Source organism: Mastigoproctus giganteus, chromosome 4, assembly GCF_048544385.1.
Source record: "Mastigoproctus giganteus isolate SK-2022 chromosome 4, ASM4854438v1, whole genome shotgun sequence".
NCBI lineage: Eukaryota > Metazoa > Arthropoda > Arachnida > Uropygi > Thelyphonidae > Mastigoproctus > Mastigoproctus giganteus.
Window position 1 is genome coordinate 35,859,825 of NC_143578.1, and position 20,321 is coordinate 35,880,145.

At 35.3% G+C, this 20,321-nt stretch overlaps 1 protein-coding gene across 1 annotated transcript in view; it reads left to right on the plus strand.

The window, feature by feature from the left end:
• LOC150086621 (CYFIP-related Rac1 interactor B-like) overlaps positions 1 to 8,170 on the plus strand; it is a 119,246-nt gene extending 111,076 nt beyond the window's left edge. The window contains exon 10 of the mRNA XM_090371482.1: positions 8,096 to 8,170. Coding sequence (XP_090227608.1) covers positions 8,096 to 8,170 — 75 coding nt within the window. The remainder of the gene's footprint in view (positions 1 to 8,095) is intronic.
• The last annotated feature ends 12,151 nt before the right edge of the window (positions 8,171 to 20,321 follow it).

Below are 20,321 nucleotides of genomic sequence, written 5' to 3' on the forward strand. Positions count from 1 at the left end.
CTGAAATCTCCACTGAGAAAACTACACGACTAGGCCAGAAACAAGAATAGACCCCGCCAAAGCTAGTCCCCTCTCCTTATCAACCCATGACAACCCCCAAAGCACAGTGACGACTGAAATAAATACTGGGTTTACTAGACAACCTACTTTTGTGCAGATTGTGGCCATTCCCCTGAAAGCACCACAGCAAAACAAGAAGAGTGAATCTGCCCCATTGATACCCTCCTGCACAAATCAATCCATGTTTGAGAACAATCTTGAGGACTGTAGGGTTCAAAAAACAAATCAAATCAGGGATGAGCACAATAGAACCGAGACCACAACAAAACGTGTCGCAGGACACAGTCAGAAGCTTGCCGATAGATTTAATATATCTTCTGTACAAACGAGAGGAAAAATATTTATCTCAAGACTCAACCCGCAGACAGGTCTAAATCTTATTAAAGAAATGTGCGACAGAGGATTAGGGATTGACGTAGAGGTCAAGCAAATACGCACAAAACATCCTGCATATTCCTCTTTCATACTCTCCTGCAAACTAAATAGTGAAGGATGGCTCTTGGACAGAAACATCTGGCCAGTAGGAACGCTAGTGAAGACATACAGAGAAAGGGCTGGGAGGCCCACAATTAGGAACAGCACAGCGAACCTACAAAGAGCCCAATAGCAATCAACAGCCAATTTAACTGTCGCAAAAAAATCGAACCAGATTATTATCTTCTTGCAAAACGTAAGAAGCATATCGAATAAGCTTCACACACTACAAACCTTACTACTCAACTTGGAGAATGATTGCATATGTTTAGTTGAAACATGGCTCCATAATAACAGACACCTGGACACCCTTGCACACTCCTCCGGTTACAATTGCATCGCAAATGGAAGAGAGAGTAAAAGAGGAGGCGGTGTAATGATTCTTTTCAAGAAAGGATTCTCAGTAGTCAACGAACTCGAGGTGCAATCGAAAAATTTCGAGGCTATCATTGCCACTCTTGGTACGGAAACGAGAAGATTTCAATTAGGCGTAATATACCTATCACTGGAGCACACTAAAGAAAACAGAGCCAAGCTTCCTACATGGCTCACCTCAAACCTGAGCACGAACACAGACACAATCATAATGGGGGACCCCTAAATATGCCACTACCAAAACATCGGGAGGCAAAAAGCAAGTTGGACGATACAATGAAAGCTTTAAATATGATCCAATTGAAAACACCAGCAGCAAGAGGAACTCAGTGCCTGGATCTCATATACTACAATACCCCAGTTATAAAGTTGAGGAATAGCTACATGAAATTCACTTCGGATCACCAACCACTCACGTGTGAAGCCACTTTAAGAAGAATCCGGGACATCCGTCAAACTGGTCCGCATCCAAAAAGTGAAACAAAGATAATTTTCTCATCAAAATATATTAAAAGTGACGTCATTCTGAAACATCTGATGGCATATAATTGGCAAAAGCTATACCTTTTGGGCACTGATGATGCCTTATCAGCGCTCTCACTATCACTCATGCATATGGCTGAAGAAGGAGCATCTAAGGAAATAAAATTATCCGACAGGGCAAAGCCCTGGTTCAACTCACAGTTGAAAGTAATCTTCAAAAATAAGCAAAAATTGTTCAGGAAATGGAAAAGAACCGGGCGTCCAGAGGACCACACCCGGTACAAACATGAAAGAGCACGTTTCGTGAAGGGGAAGAAACGGGCACACATAGATATGGCTAAAGCAAAACTGTAAAAAGGCAAAAGAATTGTCAGCAAAAAAAGCCTCATGCATAAAATGACTGAGACATCCTTTAAGGAATGGACCGAAGCCACTTTCGGAACACCCCTCAAGGAAAACCAAATTGACAGCGAAGCAAACAGTAACAGGATACAAGATGTAATCAAGAGGTTTAAGGAATCTATCAATAGTAATCGGATGGTCACTAAAAATGAACATCTACGGGAAATCAGTATTAGCAGAGACAACTTAAAAAGTGCAATCAACAGCCTCCCAAATAAAGCAACAATTGGGCCAGATAATTTACCACTATTTATGATCAAAATCTGTAGCTGTTACATCATCAATGTACTACTACACATATTCCAGAGAATTTTGATGGAGGAGAACTTCTCGAAGCTTTGGAAAAGCTATTTTGTAAAACCTATCCCCAAAATAAAAAACCCAAAATCTGTAAAAGACTACAGAACAATCGCTGTCGGATGCTCTTTGCAAAAAATCTTTGAAAAAACAATCCTGCCATTATCGAGCATTGCTTTAAGCACAGGCCAGAATACCTGCACTCAGTACTTCCACAGAGATCGACCATCACCAACCTCATGGGGACACTGCTAAGGATCCAGCAAGCACTAAACAGCAAACAGCAGTTGGATGTAGTCTTTTTAGATGTGGCAGCCGCGTACGATAACATATCCATCCCAGCTCTCATAGTCATTCTGCAGAACTACTTTCTCATTACAGGAAATGCCCTCCGTTTATTAAAGAGCACTCTTCAGAGCAGACAAATTACGGTGACAAACGAAAACATGTGCGCAACTTATGAGGTTGATAAAGGTGTCCCGCAAGGTGGAGTCTTGTCTGCCACAATTTTTTGCCTTCGCCCTCGAACACTTCTTAGCCCAGAACAAGAAGCACTTCATCGCATACGCCGATGATGTAAAATTTTTTATTGCCTCAGAAGATCAGAAATCAGCTGACTACCACAACCAAGTGGCTAATACTAAAATAAAAGAATTTCAAGAGCATCTAGATTGTATCGGGCTGCAGCTGAATGAAAAAAAGACGGCACAAATGACTTTCACAAATAAAATAAAGCCAAACAAAATGGAAATATTTGTGAATGGCATCCTAGCCCAAAAGGCGCAGTCACACGTTGATCTTGGGCTGAAGTGGGACGAAGGCCTGACCTTCCGCCCGCACTTCGCATACATCCGTAACAAAACATACGCGGCAACCAGGCAGGAGCTCACCAGTATTAGAGACCCTGGTCTGATGAAGCAATACATCAACAGATGTGTTACTCCTATTCCCCTATACGCGGCACAAATCTGGTTTTCAGCTCCCGAAAGCAGTATCAAAGCCTTTCTAGGACTCGAATACTGGCTTTTGAGATGGCTGAACAGAATTTCAGAATTTCTGTCCACTCTAATCCCCTCAAGAGCTATACTATACTCCAATTTAGAGGTCACACCCTGGAGACAAATAATCACATCAAGGAACATAATGACCCTTGCTCAGCTTTTAATGGGACGACTGGATGCACCAAAAGTCTGAGAGTGGATAATAATACCCGACGAAAAACCAAGACGAGTTGCAGATAAGGAACCGCAACTCGAAGCAGCATTTACACAGTTGGATAGCCTCAGAAGATTCTTTCCAGCAAACACCATCCAGCTATTCAACAACCTCAATATCAATCCTGAAAAGCTCTGCAATTGCAAATCCTACAGAAAGGAAGTTCTCAGAAACTCTTACTTGCAAATACAAATGTAAGGATACATTTTCGGCGCCTTGTTCGGCCAGGCACGAGCCACTGGGCTTTAGGAAACCCGACCTCATCAAGAAATAAGTACCTACCTACTCCACTCTAATCCTCACAGAAGAAGACGATTGCTGGAAAATTGAACTTTCAAATTTTATTTTACTGTATCGTGGTCATTCCTGTTGTCATGTTGTTTCATATGCTGTACATTGTTTGGCTGTAAATATTTGTGTTTATGTAAATATGGTGAAACTCCCACTTGTGTGTGTTTAAGCAGAAAGTATGCTTCAATTGTCACGGTATTATGTTCTTACCAGTTTACAGTAGTTAAGTAGTAAAAGCCTTTGCAAGTAATTAATAACTCAAATATTTTATATTCCAGATAAAATGTACTTATAAATCAGATATTATGTATTTCATGTATTTTGTAATTGTATTACATTTTGTAACATAGTTGTATATGTATGATCACCCCCTAGCCAGTCTCTGTAATCGAGTGTTGTCCTAAGAGAAATAAACTGATGATAATAATAATAATAAAAACTAATGGCACTTTTCTCTGAAGTGGTCTCCTTCTGATCATTGTAGCATTGCCAACGCCACTGGAGTTGTTGAAGCAATTTTGAAAGTCATTTTCAGGAATATTGTTTGTACACTCTGTCACAGCTGCTTGAGTATCCTCATGATGATGACCTTTCATAGTTCTTTTGAGCTGTGGAAATAGAAAGAAGTCCTGTGGTGAAAAATCTGCAATATACAATAAGACAGTGACTTATCTTTTAGCCAAAACCTGGATAGTCAGTACAGTACAATACTATGTGTTTGTGTGGGGCAAAAACATGTTATCATAAAAGCGGAACCAATTTATGTATTCCCACATCCCAGGGCAGCAGCAGCAATGAATATTCATAAGTATCACTTTACTCCTGTAAAGTCTTGATTAACAGTTACGCCTGTAGGGATTATTACACAATCCCTTTTGTGTCAAAAAAACGATCATGTTTGACTCCTCATTGCAAATTTTTTTCTTGATCAAGGTAATAGGGTTCACATCTAATGGAAATAATAAAGGAAACAATAAAGTTTTATTTTAATGTAGTAGTAGTAGTGGCATGTGATGCAAGAAAGCAAATGTATGAGCTTATGCAGCATCAGCCAAAAAAAAAAAAAAAAAATCACACCAAATGCCTGTCCAGTTCCTCCTTAAATTTATTCAACCTATCAACTTCCACAACGACAGATGGAAGTTTGTTCCAGCAATTAACCACCCGCTGGCTAAAGGCAAATTTCCGCACATCTATTCTACATCTGTCCTTTCTTAATTTGAATTTATGCCCCCTTAGGTTCGTAATCTGAACAAGTGGAAGGATCCCATCAGAATTCAGCGTGCTGAACCCATTCAAGGCCTTATACACCTCAATCAGATCACCGCGCAGGTGCCTAGTCTCCAGCCACTGCAATTTGCAGAACTTAAGCCTCTCTTGATAAGAGGATCCCTTCATTCCCCTCACCAATCTTGTTGCCCTTCTCTGTACACGCTCAAGTAAATCTACATCCTTCCTAAAATGAGGCCTCCTCCAGACCTGTACGCAGTACTCAAGGCAGTACTCAATGGCCTGACCATTGCCTTATACAGAGGGATAATCACCTCATTTTCCCTGCTAGCAAAATTCCTATATATCATTGACAAAACCCCATGACCTGCCCTGGCAGCCTGTCTGCATTGCTCAGAAAACTTCATATCTGACTGCACAATTACTCCCAGGTCTTTTTTATTTTCTACCACCTTAAGTGTAGTACCACACAGTTGGTATGTTTCTCTGGGGTTACTTCTACCCATATGCAGTACTTAGCATTTGTCAAGGTTAAACTTCAGTTGCCACTTCTTAGCCCATCTGCCCAAATTATCTAGATCCTGTTGCAGTAGCACACTGCCATTACTGTCATTAACAACCCTGCCAACCTTTGTATCATCTGCAAACTTCGACACTAAGCCTGATATACCTTCATCAATATCATTGATAAATAGACAAAACAACAGTGGACCCAACACCGAACCCTGTGGGACTCCACTAATAACGTTAGTCCAAGAAGAGCAGCACCCATTGATTACCACCCTCTGTCTTCTCACACTTAACCATCCTTTTATCCATTAACATTAGTAGAGGCATTTGATGCAAGAAAGCAAGCTTATGCAGCATCAGCCAAAAAAAATTAAAGTAAAATAAATAAATAAAAAATAACCACTTCCACTTCACCCCTCTGTTCGTTCGAAATACCTGTCCAGCCGAGCCTTAAACTTATTTAGGCTATCAACTTCCACGACGAGGGATGGAAGTCTGTTCCACCTACTAACCACCCTCTGGCTAAAGGCATTGTAGCAACTTACTCTTAATACCATTCTGCTCCAATTTGTACAATAGTCTTCCAAGCGCAACAGTGTCAAAAGCTTTCCTGAAATCCAAATATATGATATCAAAATTATTTTTTGCATCCAGTTCCTTTGTAACCACATCATAATATCCTATCAAATTTGTCAGACAAGACTTTCCCTTAACAAACCCATGCTGTGTCTGAATTATTGCTGCAGTCTTGTCAAGATGATCCTGCAATGCATCTTTAACCAGCGACTCCATTATTTTACCCGGAACAGAAGTTAATTGAAGAAGAGGTTTTCAAGCAAAGAATGAAAGATGTTCATTCTTTGCTTGTCCATCTCAGTGCAACACCAGACTAATATCTACCAAAAGAAGCTGATGTAAAGGCATCATCAGGAAAGCATACTGTACATATGTTGAAAAGAATGAATGTGCAAGAATCTGGGAACTTGTTCTGCTTCATGTATACATAAATAGCTACCAATAAAAAAAGTATCCTAGAACTTTTGGGATATACCTTGTATTTTTTATGTGTAAACATTGTTGTTGTTTTTTTCTTTATCATAGTGTTGCATCACTTTCGATAAACTAAGTAATATTGATATTCTAGCATTTGAAAAAATCAATGAAAGGGATGTATTACAAAAACTATTATGAAAAGTATTGAAAAGTTTCCACTCTTTGGTGTGTGCTGCACACCAAAGACTGGAAACAACAAGAATATTGCTAATTTTATAACTGAAAAAAACAGCATTCAGACAGTTGATATGTGAAAATTGCAGTAAAAATCACAATGAAATTTTAAAATATATCAGTAGTGCAAAAAAATTAAATGAATATATAATTACAAAGAGAAGAAGAACAGTTTAACAAACTCCTTTTAATAATACATCATTACTCATAAATACATGTTAATTTTCCATTATTGCTTTAATGTAAAAGTTAATATTTTAAAACTAACTTAAATCTTTTAAATTACCTTGTTTATTGTTATTTTATTCAAACTAAAATGCCTGTAAGTGTCCTGATTTTGTTCATGTTGTAGACTATGTTCACTGGTTGCAGTGCATGGAACCATAAATGCTGTATTCTACATTGATGTTCTGGCTAATTCTGTGTGCCCTGCAGTGTGGTAATTTTAGAAGCAGCCCTTCCAAGACAGTACTCCACATCATAAAGCAAAGATTGTTCACACTTGGTTTGAAGAAAATAACATTGCACTGACTAGCACACAGTATTGATCTCAACCCAGCTTTGAACACCTTTGACATGAATTTGAACACAGAATTAAAGCAAGGCCATCTTTGGTCCCCTCCTCATTAGTGGAAATTTAAAGGAGTTGCAGAATACTGTAGTACCAGCTTTATACCAGAAATTAGTAGAAAGTCTTCCAACACTTTGAAGCAATTATTGTGGCCAAAAGGAGGCCAACATGCTATTAACATCTTTGATTTGTTCATAATTCTAAGTGTACCATTCCTTCTGGTAGGGTAGTGTATATGATAACATGCAGCAGGTTTTAAAAATACTGAAATGAGCTTTGAAACTGCTCTTTTAGAAGCAGTGAATAATGGCTAAAACTCGAGTGATGATGAGTGAATGCAGTGATCAAGATACAAATAAAAAGTAAATGTCATTGCATCTGGAATTAGGAAGACAGAAAAACTAGAATTTTTTTTTTGATTTTATTTCATTTTTTTAAATAAAATTTGTAAGTTTAAAGATGTGAATATAATAAAATACCAGTTTTCTTTGATTGGTGGATTTTACTATTATTAATTTGGTACTAGTTCAAAACTTGATTGACATTTGAATTAATATGACATATTTTTTTAAAAATAATTTGGTTTTTAATATAAATGTTAATAATTTATTTGGTATAATATCTTATTCTGTAAACAATAACAAATTAACACTTACATTTGAAACCATATTGTATTGTATCCTTTATTGTACTTATATTAAAACCACAAATTTTAATATAAACTTAAGTATAGAAAAAAGTGTGCACTGGCCTGTTTTCATGGAAATTCTTAAAGTTTATTGTGAAAAAAATCTTTAGTAATCCAGTTTTATTTAATATTCTAGACTGAGTAATCAGTGGCCTTTTTCATTTTAAGAACCAGTTCTTTGTTTAATAAATCACTGTAAAAAAATAGCGTGATGGCACTTAAGTTTCACAATTGAGTTTCTTGCAATGTAATGTACTATTTTAATGTTGCAGGTGAAAGGTTCTATTAAAGTCCTTAAGGATCAACCACCGAATGTTGTTGAGGGATTATTAAATGCACTCAGGTAAGAGATATTGTCATATTTTCTACAAGCTGGCTTAAGACTTCTGTCTTCAAACACCATACCTCTGGCAGCAAGGAAACCATTACGTGGATTGACATAAAATAAAATTTTGAAGGTCTAAACCGCTTAATAAATATGGACTGATTATTTTCTTCAGTCCTGTTAAATCGGTCCATATTTATTAAGTGGTTTAGACCTTCAAAATTTAATTTTATGTCAATCCACGTAATGGTTTCCTTGCTGCCAGAGGTATGGTGTTTGAAGATAGAAGTCTTGAGTGCTCAATGTTGAGACCAAGGGATCTGAACACTACGGTTCTGACAGTGGGGAAGATGTCCCACATATTTTGTAAAATTGATATCACCTTCCCAAAGAATTATTAGCGCGTTGGACTAAGAGAGTTGGTTGGAAAAGAAGCTTCCTATATCTAAAATAAAGGTAATCCCTGTTGTTTCATAATTCTTTATTATGTGTATGATTAGATGATTTCCACTGAACCATAAATCTTTTTTTGTCTCTCTTTACTTAAAAGGTAAGAAATTAATTTAAAATTAAAAAATGTAATTAATAACGTATACTTTTTTTGTATGAGTGCAAAACTATAAACAATTAATAAATTAATTATCACTAGATTACTGAAGTTAAGTGAGAGGGATATGTATGTACTTAGAAATAAGTTTACAGGATCTGATTTGCAGATTGATATACAGGATTTTTGTAACATTCTACTCTTTTAACTCCTAATACCTTTGAAAGCACATGATGGTAATGATCTGTAAATAGCATATGTAAGCATAATAAATAAAATCATAAACTTTAACATGACACCATCTTTCATGATATATCATTCAGTCTGATACTCCAGTTTGTTGTAAACATTCTCTTCAAATTGTTGTTAGGTGGTCTTACAGATATTTATGATACTGGCCTTAGTTTCTATAAATTTGGTTTTGATGAAATCAAAACCAAATTTATGGTGCAATGTTGAAAACATGCCACCATCAAAATTAATCTAATGAGTATCGTTTTATTAGAATAGGTCAGGTGAAAATGTGGTGATATATTTGATCCACATCCACTGGAAGTAATCTTTGTCCAGCAAAGATGTCATTTATGACTTTTGCATATTGATAAAATTTATCATTCTGAAAAAGTCAAAACTGTCTTTGTTAGAAGAAGTTTGTATTAGAAAAATTTAATTTCCCTAGTCCAGGTATGAAGACATTCTGTTACATTCCACGGTGACATCAACCCTTCACTTGGGGTATTCCCATTATTCAGTGCGCACTAGACCTGTGGCAATGTGTATTTATCTTCAGGTACAAGAATTGTTATTATTAGCATTAGTAGAGGCATATGATGTAAGAAAGCAAGCTTATGTAGCATCAGCCAAAAAAAAAAAAAAACATTTCGCACATCCATTTCCTCTAAACGTTTGTCCAGTTCCTCCTTGAATTTATTTAAGCTATCAACTTCCACAACAACAGATAGAAGTTTGTTCCAGCAATCAACAACCTGCTGGCTAAAGCCAAATTTCTGCACATCTATTCTATAACTGTCTTTCCTCAATTTGAATTTAGAGCCACACAGGTTCGTAATCTGAGCAAGAGGAAGAATCCCATCAGAATTGAGCCTGCTCAAACCATTCAAGACCTTATACACCTCAATCAGATCACCTCACAGGTGCCTAGTATCCAGATGCTGCAATTTGCAGAACTTAAGCCTTTCTGGTAAGACAACCCTTTTGTTGTGCTTCTCTGTATACTCACTCAAGCAACTCTACATCCTTCCTAAAATGAGGCCTCCAGACCTGTGTGCAGTACTCAAGTCGTGGCCTGACCATTGCCTTATACAAAGGCAATGGTCACAACTAGCAAAATTCCTGTATATCATTGACAATCCCCCCATGACCTGCTCTGGCAGCCTGTCTGCACTGATCAGAAAACTTCATATCTGACTGCACAATTGCTCCCAAGTCTTTTTCATTTTCTACCACCCTAAGTGTTGTATCACACAGTGAGTACATTTCTCTAGGGTTACTTCTACCCATGTGCAGTACTTTGCATTTGTCAATGTTAAACTTCAGTTGCCACTTCTCAACCCATCTGCTCAACTTTTCTAGATCTTGTTGCAGTAGCACACTGCCATTACTGTCATTAACAACCCTACTAACCTTTGTATCATCTGCAAACTTCAACATTAAGCCTGATATAGCTTAATCAATATCATTGATAAATATACAAAACAACGGTGGGCCCAACACTAAACCCTGGGGAACTCCACTAATAACATTAGTCCACGAAGAGCAGCGTCCATTGATTACCATTCTCTACCTTCTCCCACTCAACCACCCTTTTATCCATTGTAGCAGCTTGCCCTTAATACCATACTGCTCCGATTTGTACAGTAGTCTTCCATGCACAACAGTGTCAAAAGCTTTCCTGAAATCCAAGTATATGATATTGAAATTGTTTTTTGCATCCAGTTCCTTTGTAACCACATCATAGGGAGTATCCAATCAAATTTGTCAGACAAGACTTTCCCTTAACAAACCCATGCAAGAAAGCAAACTTATAAATAGCATTAGCAAAAAAAAAAAAAAAACCTCATCTGTCCATTTCCTCCAGTAATTTGTCTCGTTCTTCCTTGAATTTATTCAAACTACTGACTTCCACAACAACAGATGGAAGTTTGTTCCAACAATCAACTACTACTGGCAAACCTCCACACATCTCTCCTGCAACCATCCTTCCTCAGTTTGCATTTATGTTCCCTTGTGTGTGTGTGTCTGAGCAAGAGGAAGAATTCCATTAGCATTCAGCTTGCTCAGTGCTGAAGGCATTGTTATTATTATTTGACTTGCCTTTATAGGACAGGCCAGTTACTGTGATAGTTAAAGATGAAATATGTCATTAGTATGGCAACTAGTCACTATATCTGTCAGTTACATTGGCAAAGAAAGTCATTATGACACAAAAAAAGGAAATGAATTTGTAACTTAAGCCTAAATTCATTTTGAGGCCTTCCACATTTGCATAGTGCACATCCACATTTGTACATAGTGTACAAATGACATGTAAAAATCCTAAAAAGACATTATTTCATATTGTAGATGTCCAACTAGCAATGAATAAACAGATGACTGGTCTTTGGTTAAAAAGAAAGGCTATCAGGAACTGTAGTAAATGAAATTATGAACAGAAATTGCATCATGGGTTGAACTGAAACTACAAAAATAAGTACTGTCGTGCATGAAAAATAAGTCAGACATCTGATAAGCTGGGTAAAAATTGTAAAAATGTTCAGTAACAATGTCCTGGATATTTCTGCCGTCATTTCTTCTGTTGCCTTCTTTTCAGTATGTGCATTGGGGGGGGGAGATCAAACTAAAATCGCACAGGGGTGCTGTATACAAAAATACAGCAATAGTGACCATACTAAGTTTGCTAATGCAACATATACAGAAGACCTGCCATTTAAAAGAATGTGTTTGTTCAAACATATGATACAAAATAAATCTAATGAAAACATTAGGCAAAAATTACAATACCTTGCAAATTGATCGATACAGATCAGTGAAATTTTGTTGTCATGATGACACTATATGCACGAGTAGGCAATATGGATAAAGCAGGTCATTTCTGAAATATGCAAATTAGCTTATGAATGATTTAAAAGAACACACAAGACTGAGAATAGAATTGTGTTAGGATATTTATTAATAACTAAGGCTATTTGTGTGAATTGGTATGGGAATGGGAGGAGAGAGGAAATTTTTATCACCTGATGTTCCAGGATCTGCATTGCTCCTTTCCTCTGACGCTGCAGTATACTAATGGTATATTAATACATAATTAGTATTAGCAGTGATGAATAATGAATGGAAGCAAGCATATATATCATCACCCAAAAAATAAATTTGCACATTACTTGTCCATCCCCTCTAATAATTTGTCTAGTCCATTTTTTTGTTTTTCAAACTATCCCCTTCCAAAACACCAGATCGAAGTTTGTTCCAACAGTAAACTACCTGCTTGCTGTAAGTAAATTTCCACACATCCATCCTGCAACCACCCTTCCTCCATTTATGCTCTCTCACGTATGTTGTGTGAGCAAGAGGAAGGATGCCATCAGCATTTAAATACCTCAATCGGATCTGCTCATGAGTACCTAGTTTCCAGATGCTGCAATTTGCAGAATTGAAGTCATTTTGGCTAAAAGTAGTACCCTTTTATTCCCCTCTTTAATTTTGTTGCTCTTTTCTGCACCCATTCAAACAGACCAACATCCTAAAATCTGGCTTCCAGATTTGTATGCAGTATTCAAGATGTGGCTTGATCATTGCCTTATACAACCTCTATATATTTTTTTACTCTATGCCTTATACAACAAGGTAATTACTTCATGAGTTGTCCTAGCACCTCATCTGCACTGCCCAGAGAACTTCATGTCTGACTGCACAATTACCACTGGTCTCTCTTTTTTTTTTGTTCTCCACTATGCTGAGTGTGATACCACACTTTGTTATATTCTGCGATTACTGCTGCCCACATGCAGTAGTTTGCATTATTTGGTAATGTTAAACTTCAGTTGCCACTTCTCAACCCATCTGCCTAATTTTTTTAGATCTTGTTACAGTAGTATACAGGCAGTTCTCGCTTTACGAGTTCCTGGGTTTATGAGTTTTTTCCTCCCAAGTATCAACAAAATCGAAAATATGAACATTATTGCAAATGAATGTTACACATTCATAAATACCGCATTCCAAACCACGTGCATAACTATACAATACAGTGTACCCCGCTTTACGATATTAATCAGTTCCAGAGACACCATCGTATCGTTAAAATATCGTAATGTGAACCCACAAACACATTGTTTTTTGGTAATTCATTTCAAGATCTCGGAAGTTGAAATTTTGTCTGTATAACTAAGCTATTTATCTCTCTAAAATGTCATTTTTAAGGTCACGAGCAGGACCTTAAGGCCATATAAAAGGTCATGAGCATGGTTTGTAAATTGTATTAGTTACCAATTCAAATCATTAAAATGCACTACACTTTCATTGTTATCATATGTTCCGTTATAAGACTCAATTTTGAACGGCTTTGTGATATTTTTCTAAAGCGCATTTCTGGAGGTCACAACCATAAAACAATAAAAACAATTTGCGCTTTCCGGTTTATTTGGCTTTTCTGTTACTGCAAGCAATTATAAACGGATAATAAACTCAATCTTCTTGCATTTACGAAAATATCGATAGCTGGAATTGTGTGATTTTTTACATTATTATGGTGAAATGTGTTTCCCCTTTACTGAAATCTTCAGTCGTATAAAAAACATAAATTTTCAGAATCTTCTCTTCATTCCTTTTTTTTAAGCTTTGTAAACTTGTTACTCCACATGAATCGTGTTAGTTGCAATTTGTGTGTGTCATTAAAAAATGCTTATGCATGCAATTGTGGAATTTATAATTAAAAGAGAAGATTATCTTGGAAACAAACGCCTCTTGAAACATCTCTGAAGAAGACGACGCCTTGTAACGACGACTGTTGCAACAAACCGAGGCAATAATGAGTGATCAATGAGTGTGCATTTAGTCGTTGGTGATGAAGAATGAACATTTTTTAACATTTGTAAGTCGTAAATAATTTCTCTATTATTATAATTTGCTTGATTTTACAGGCTACGTTTTCATTTCTTTCGATAAATCGATCATTGTTTAAACATTAGCTAATTAGCTAACTAATTTCGTTGTTGAGAACGTAACCCCTGTTTTTAACCTTATGTCTATAGGAAATAAATTCCCGCTTTACGAGTTTTCACTTTACAAGCGAAAACGAATTAATTCATTTTAACGAATTACGAGTTAATTCGTTCCCTACTTCGTGCTAACAACGAATTAACTCGTAAAGTCGAGAACTACCTGTACCCTGATTGCTGTCATTAACCACACTGCCAAACTTTGTATCATCTGCAGACTTAGACATGAAACCCAATTTGCCTTCATCAGTATCATTAATATACATTGAAAACAACAATGGGCACAGCACCGAAGCCTGAGGTACTCCACTAATAAAACTATTCCAAGAAGAGCAGTGCCTATTGATAACTACTCTCTATCTTCTCCCACTCAACCATTTCTTTATCCAAAGTAGTAGCTTGTCCTTAATGTCACACTGCTCCAATTTGTATAGCAGCCTTTTATGTGTAATATTATCAAAAGTTCTGAAGTCAAAATTATTTTTGATCTAGTTCCTTCATTACTATATCATAGTATCTAATCAGACTGGCCAGAAAAAACTGCCTCTTAACAAATCCATGCTGTGATTGCAGTATAACTGCATTTCTATCTAGATGGTTCTTCATTGCTTCTTTAACCAGTGACTGTTATTTTCTCTGGAACAGAGGTAATGTTAACAGGTCTGTAATTACTGATGTCACCCTTTTTTTAGCCTTAATCATGGTTAATGGTTTGCTTACTCTTTTGCTGCTTCCCTTAATATAACTGGAAGTTCCCATCTGCTCCAAGTGTCTTTTTTTTATGTTTAGCATCAACAATATCCCTTCCACTTTCCTCTCAGTTATCACAAAATTATACAGCTCCCTGTTAGAATTTGATACACTTCTGGCGTCGACATCCCTAAAAAAATTCCTCGTGTGGATGTAGATGTGAAATACCTATTCAGTTTTTCAGCAACCTGAGCACGATCATCAGCAGTTAAGCCATTCATATCTGGTGGATCAATGTAATTCATTCACTTCCTTCTAGTGTTTATGTTATGGACGAAGTGATTAATTGGGCATTAGTCATACTGCCCGGGCACTATATATAAGGGCTGAAGATATTGGGCAGAGTAATAAAAATGTGTTAAATTATTACTTTGACCGGGAATTGTAAATAATGTTTCATGGTCTATGGGCAATGTGTGTGGTCCTGTGTAGTAGGAGTGAGATATCCATTTAAATGCATGTGTTGGTCAGTACAAACTCATAATTAGTGTGTTTTTGCTCTTGATTTTTTGTTTTTTCATGAAATAATATTTAAATATTTGACGAATACCCTCAAAATTTTAAAGGTATGGAGCATTCTGCAAGTGATACGAAAAACCAATTCAATAACTGATTATACAAGTCGTTAGCGAATAAACACTATAACACCCAAATTCTTACCAAAGCCGAATACTTTAATTTCGTCAAAAAAGTTAGAGGCAAAAATGAAAAAAATCATCAGTCACCCGAAGAACACCAACATTTGCGTAGATATGACGTTATTTCTATAGGAGACTTGGAAAAGTTAATTGTTCCAGTGAAGGAAGGTAATTCTTCTATTAAATATTATGTGCATATAGATGAGGCATTTCAAATACTTCACGAAACTCGTATTTCGATTGGTCATGGTGGTAGAAATCGCATGGAAAAAGAAATAAATAAAAAGTATAAAAACATAAATGAAGCCATGTTTGGTTGTAAGTTTAGAATTGGCTTAAAAACTTCTTTACCTTCCGAATTACTGAATGACATAAGAACAGGTGCAATATGGCCTAAGTTGCCCTTGCACCAGAAAACACCACAACAATAACAACACAACAAGAACAGACAAGGACTTCGAGGTACTATTAAACAGTAATGGAAATCAGAATGATCCAGAGGAAAGTGAAGGTAATATTAAAGAAGTCAATACTGCAACAAATGACGTAGGTCTAGAAATGCTACACTCGACTAATGGTGCAGCTGAACACTCCCAAACGTCGTCTTTAGATGAAATTTCGTCTTTAAAAAATTATTTGGTGACTAGTGAAGAGGTCATGAATAATGAAGACGAAAATGAAATTCAGGATTCAAAAATAGAAGAAAAAATGAAAAATATGTCTGCAACTAGAAAATCTGTTTCAAATCTAAAAAAGCAAGCAAAGAAAATGCTAAACACCTCATATTCAAAATATCCTCCTGCAAATGTTGGTGAAACTGTAAGGATTCGAGTACCAGATGTAGACTGAGCATGTAGTGATGGAAAAAATATTTTAGCCACTGTTCTGGAAATTTCTAATCAAAATTTCTATAAATTGGGCACAAAATATGGAAAATTAAACCCACTGTATTCCAGAAACAAATTTACTATTTGCAAAGAAAATTTCTTGGCCATATCTGGTACATTGAAGATGTACCAGATATGGAAATTTCGCTGAGAGAATGCTCAAGAATGTTGTTGGTTTCGGGAGGGCAAGGTTACAATAAATGTAACTGCAAAGGTGGCTGTAATTTTGATAGATGTAAATGTCGGAAAGATAAAAATATATGTAATTCCAAATGCCACCGAAGTCTCAATTGTTCGAATAAATAGAAAAAGTTATATGACAAATTTCTTGATTCATTAAAAATAAAAATTAGCTTTATTTGTTTTTAATTCATTTTGCTTTCGATTTTTTGTTTGTAACTAAAGCTATTTTGTTCAATGCTGTTATGTATTATTTTTGTGTTCATTTTAAGAAGACTTGTTAATTTAATGTTAGGATAATGTTTTTTTATATCCAATTTTCTAAAACAAATTCTATGTAAAATAAATAAAAAATACTGGATTAGAATGTGTTGTTTTTTTTTGTTTGGATATTCGAAATATCATACTTGAATTTTTCAGAATTTTTAACCATGTAATTTACAAATAACTGTTTAATACTTAATTTAAGAGTTCATAGTTTGTTTCATTGTTAATTAGTGTGCATAATCTTTACTGAAGGCAACAAACCTTCAGACCAACATAGTAAGTTAAAATCGTTTAAAAATATTTTGTAACTTTATAGGATATCACATTGCCTGGAGATCAGGAAACATTATTTATAATGCCCGGTCAAAGTCTCTGCCCAATATCTCCAGTCCTTATATATAGTGCCCGGGCAGTATGAATAATGCCCAATTAATCACTTTTTCCATGGCATTTACACAACTAAACAGGTCTCTGCATTTTTTCCAGTGACTTCTCGTAATCTGTTTCAGCTTGCCTAAAGTCCTTTATGACTTCACCACAGGCTAGTTTATATCTACTGTAGGCTTCTGTATCACCTGATAATTTATATGCATCTCATTCATTTTCCTTCTCTGCCACAAGTCTCATCAGTTCATGTGACATCCATTTCTAAGCCTTGAATAGTAACTTTTAGTTGGTGAAAAAACTTAGTAGTTTCTACGATTATGACCTTGAGTGCTTCCCGTTTAGAATTTGCTCTTGGTAACTTCATCAGTTGGTCCCACTGCAGTCACCTTTATGAAAGCAAAAGCTCTTCCCTTTTCCCTTGACAGTGGTTGCATCTTTAAGTAAATCCCACATCAGTATACTGTGATCGCTACAGATAAAAGATCTTAGTGGATCTTTTATCTGTAGATTTTTAATGCACGAAGGGTCAGTGCTAATAATCAGATCAAGAATATTGCTTTATCTTTTTGTCTCTTTAACATGCCAGTTTATAAAACAGTCATCCAATAAATCACAAAAGTCTTGCTACTGTGTGAGTGACCAACTCACAAGATCCTATCACTATCTCGAAATTTAAAATGCCTCATTATAAGACATGCTAATTTACTGGCCCATTCTATATGTCTGTGCAGTTTTTCATTATGCTCATCACAGTCATTAGGCCTATAACACACTCTCACTCTCATTTTTGTTTTCCTAGGGCTTAGGTCACATCGAAATGAATAAGTATTGCACATGTGGCCAGTGCAATACTTATTTATGTGCTTCTTAACTAAGAGCATAACCCCCCCCCTCCAATTTCTTTCTCTACACAATGCATTTCCCATATTCAGATTCTTCTATATTCTTTATATCCAATGTCATTGTGTCTCTTAATATCCTGGGAACGTCTGCATTTGATGACTTGACCAGTACAGATCCTATCACCATTCTAATTAGTTTCAGCACCTTAAACTGTTAAATGACACTTGTCATTTAATAGTTAAAAATATTAAGGAGTTTTGTCCTTTCCTCTTAGTGATGATTATGTTAATAATTAAGATAAGGTAAATTACATAATGTTCAGTATGTAGTTGCATATGAAATCCAAAACATACATTTTTATATATACAGTTTATAAGCTAACTAATTTTTTGTTTTTCTCTTTCTAGATATACTACAAGGCATCTCAATGATGAAACAACACCAAAGCATATTAAGAGTTTGCTAGCATGAATATGCTTGCTAGGTTTTTTCCTCCCCTCGTTACAATAAGATAAATTCTATTTTTAATCACTGGTAGTACATGATGAAAATGTGAAAGAGTTTTTTGATGAAGCCTCACAAATTTGAATCTCTGCTGAGGTCAGATTGTTTAAATTTTTGTACATGACAATTTTTTTTTATTTACTAGTCACCTTTATTTTCTTATTTGTACAGTACACAGCAACAATTTTTTTCATTTTTACATATTTTTTCCCTTTTTTTTTAACCTCAAGTGATAATTTATTCCCCTCTGGGGTCGATATTGTATGTGTAGTGAACACTTGTCATATTTTTATGTAATGTACAACTTTTTTCTTTTTTTTTTTTTTTTTTCCTTACAAACATGTCATCTTTATTCATATCATATAAATGCCACACTCCAGTATAAAAGTATACAGTAAAATCTTTTAAAGTCAAATCAACTATTTTATATTGATGTATATTGAGGAGTAAGAAAAAATGGTAATTTACTTAAGTATTTACTGAATAGTAATATAATTTTTTTATGAAAATAAAGAAAGAAACCAGTAATTTGCAGATCTGTGATGCTAATAATACAGAACATTTTGAACTTAATAGAGTTAAACTAAAGTCATTTATTCAATTTCATGTTACTCAAAGTAGTTTTTCTCTTGCTTGTTGCTTTCTCTAGTAAATTTCAAAGATCCCATTTAATGTAAATATCTTTTAGTTATCTTTGAAATTCTGTTCCTTCCCTCCCTCCCCAAACTAAAACTCTATTTCGTATTACTGACAATAAGCATAAATATACTTAAATGTCAAGAACAAAACTTTCGCTGTAACTACAATAGAATAGTCGAAGTATATATTAGTTTTCATTTACAAAATAGCCGCATGTAATTTTTAACATTAAATATAGCATTTCAGAAGTTAAATTGGAGTTTTTCAGCATTGTGATTTAAGTATATATATCTTTACCTTTAAATAAGTGTCATTAATATGTATAACACTAGTGACACACATTCTTAGACTGTCATATTTTTTTTTTTCTTCTTTCATCCTGGTTACTTGTAATAATTTGTACTAGTCTAAAAGCCATTATTGCCAAGAAAAACAACTAATGTTGTTTTTCCTTATTATCATAGGTGATTTATATACCAAGGTATCTGCTCATGTGACTTGTAGTTATATGATAGTCACAAAATTCATTTGTGTAATCATGCTAAGTTGCTAACTGGCACACTGTTTATCTCTATAAATTAAATCCCAGTTTAAAACATAATGAAAGTTCTAAATGTAGAAAATGAATTTTTTTTGAATTTCTGAATTATTTTATGGTGTGATTTTTTTTCTTTAAGATAAATAATTAATATTAATATGATTGCTGATAGCAATGTTTTGTACCATTGGGTATTTTTTAATTTACGCTATCAAAGACAGATTTTAGGCCAACATTTTATTAGACAGAATTGTTTTCATTAAAACATGACTTTTAAAAATAATAATTCGATTATACACTTGGAAAAGCATTTAAGGGTTCATGAAGAATTTTTAGACATGTTAATAGTTGTCACATAAGTGTGATTTTAAGTATTTTGCAGAAAATTATTTATTTGCTGTTGTGTAATCCTCACAGTTTTTTTTTTTTTCTTTAAATTAGATAAAAATTTTAAATTTGTCTAATTGTGCACCTCTAATTCTTGATAGTTTTACATAACAGAAGAAATCACTGTGTTCACGATATTGATTTTAGCACACTATTAAAATTGCTTATTGTGTGTGTGTGTGTGTGTGTGTGTGTGTGTGTGTGTGTGTGTGTGTGTGTGTGTGTGTGTGTGTGTGTGTGTGTGTGTGTGTGTGTGTGTGTGTGTGTGTGTGTGCGTGCGTGCGTGCGTGCGTGCGTGTGTGTGTGTACACATGGAGTGGGCCATTTATATCTGACACTATCATTCTAATAAAAGAAAGGTGGGCCAAGGAA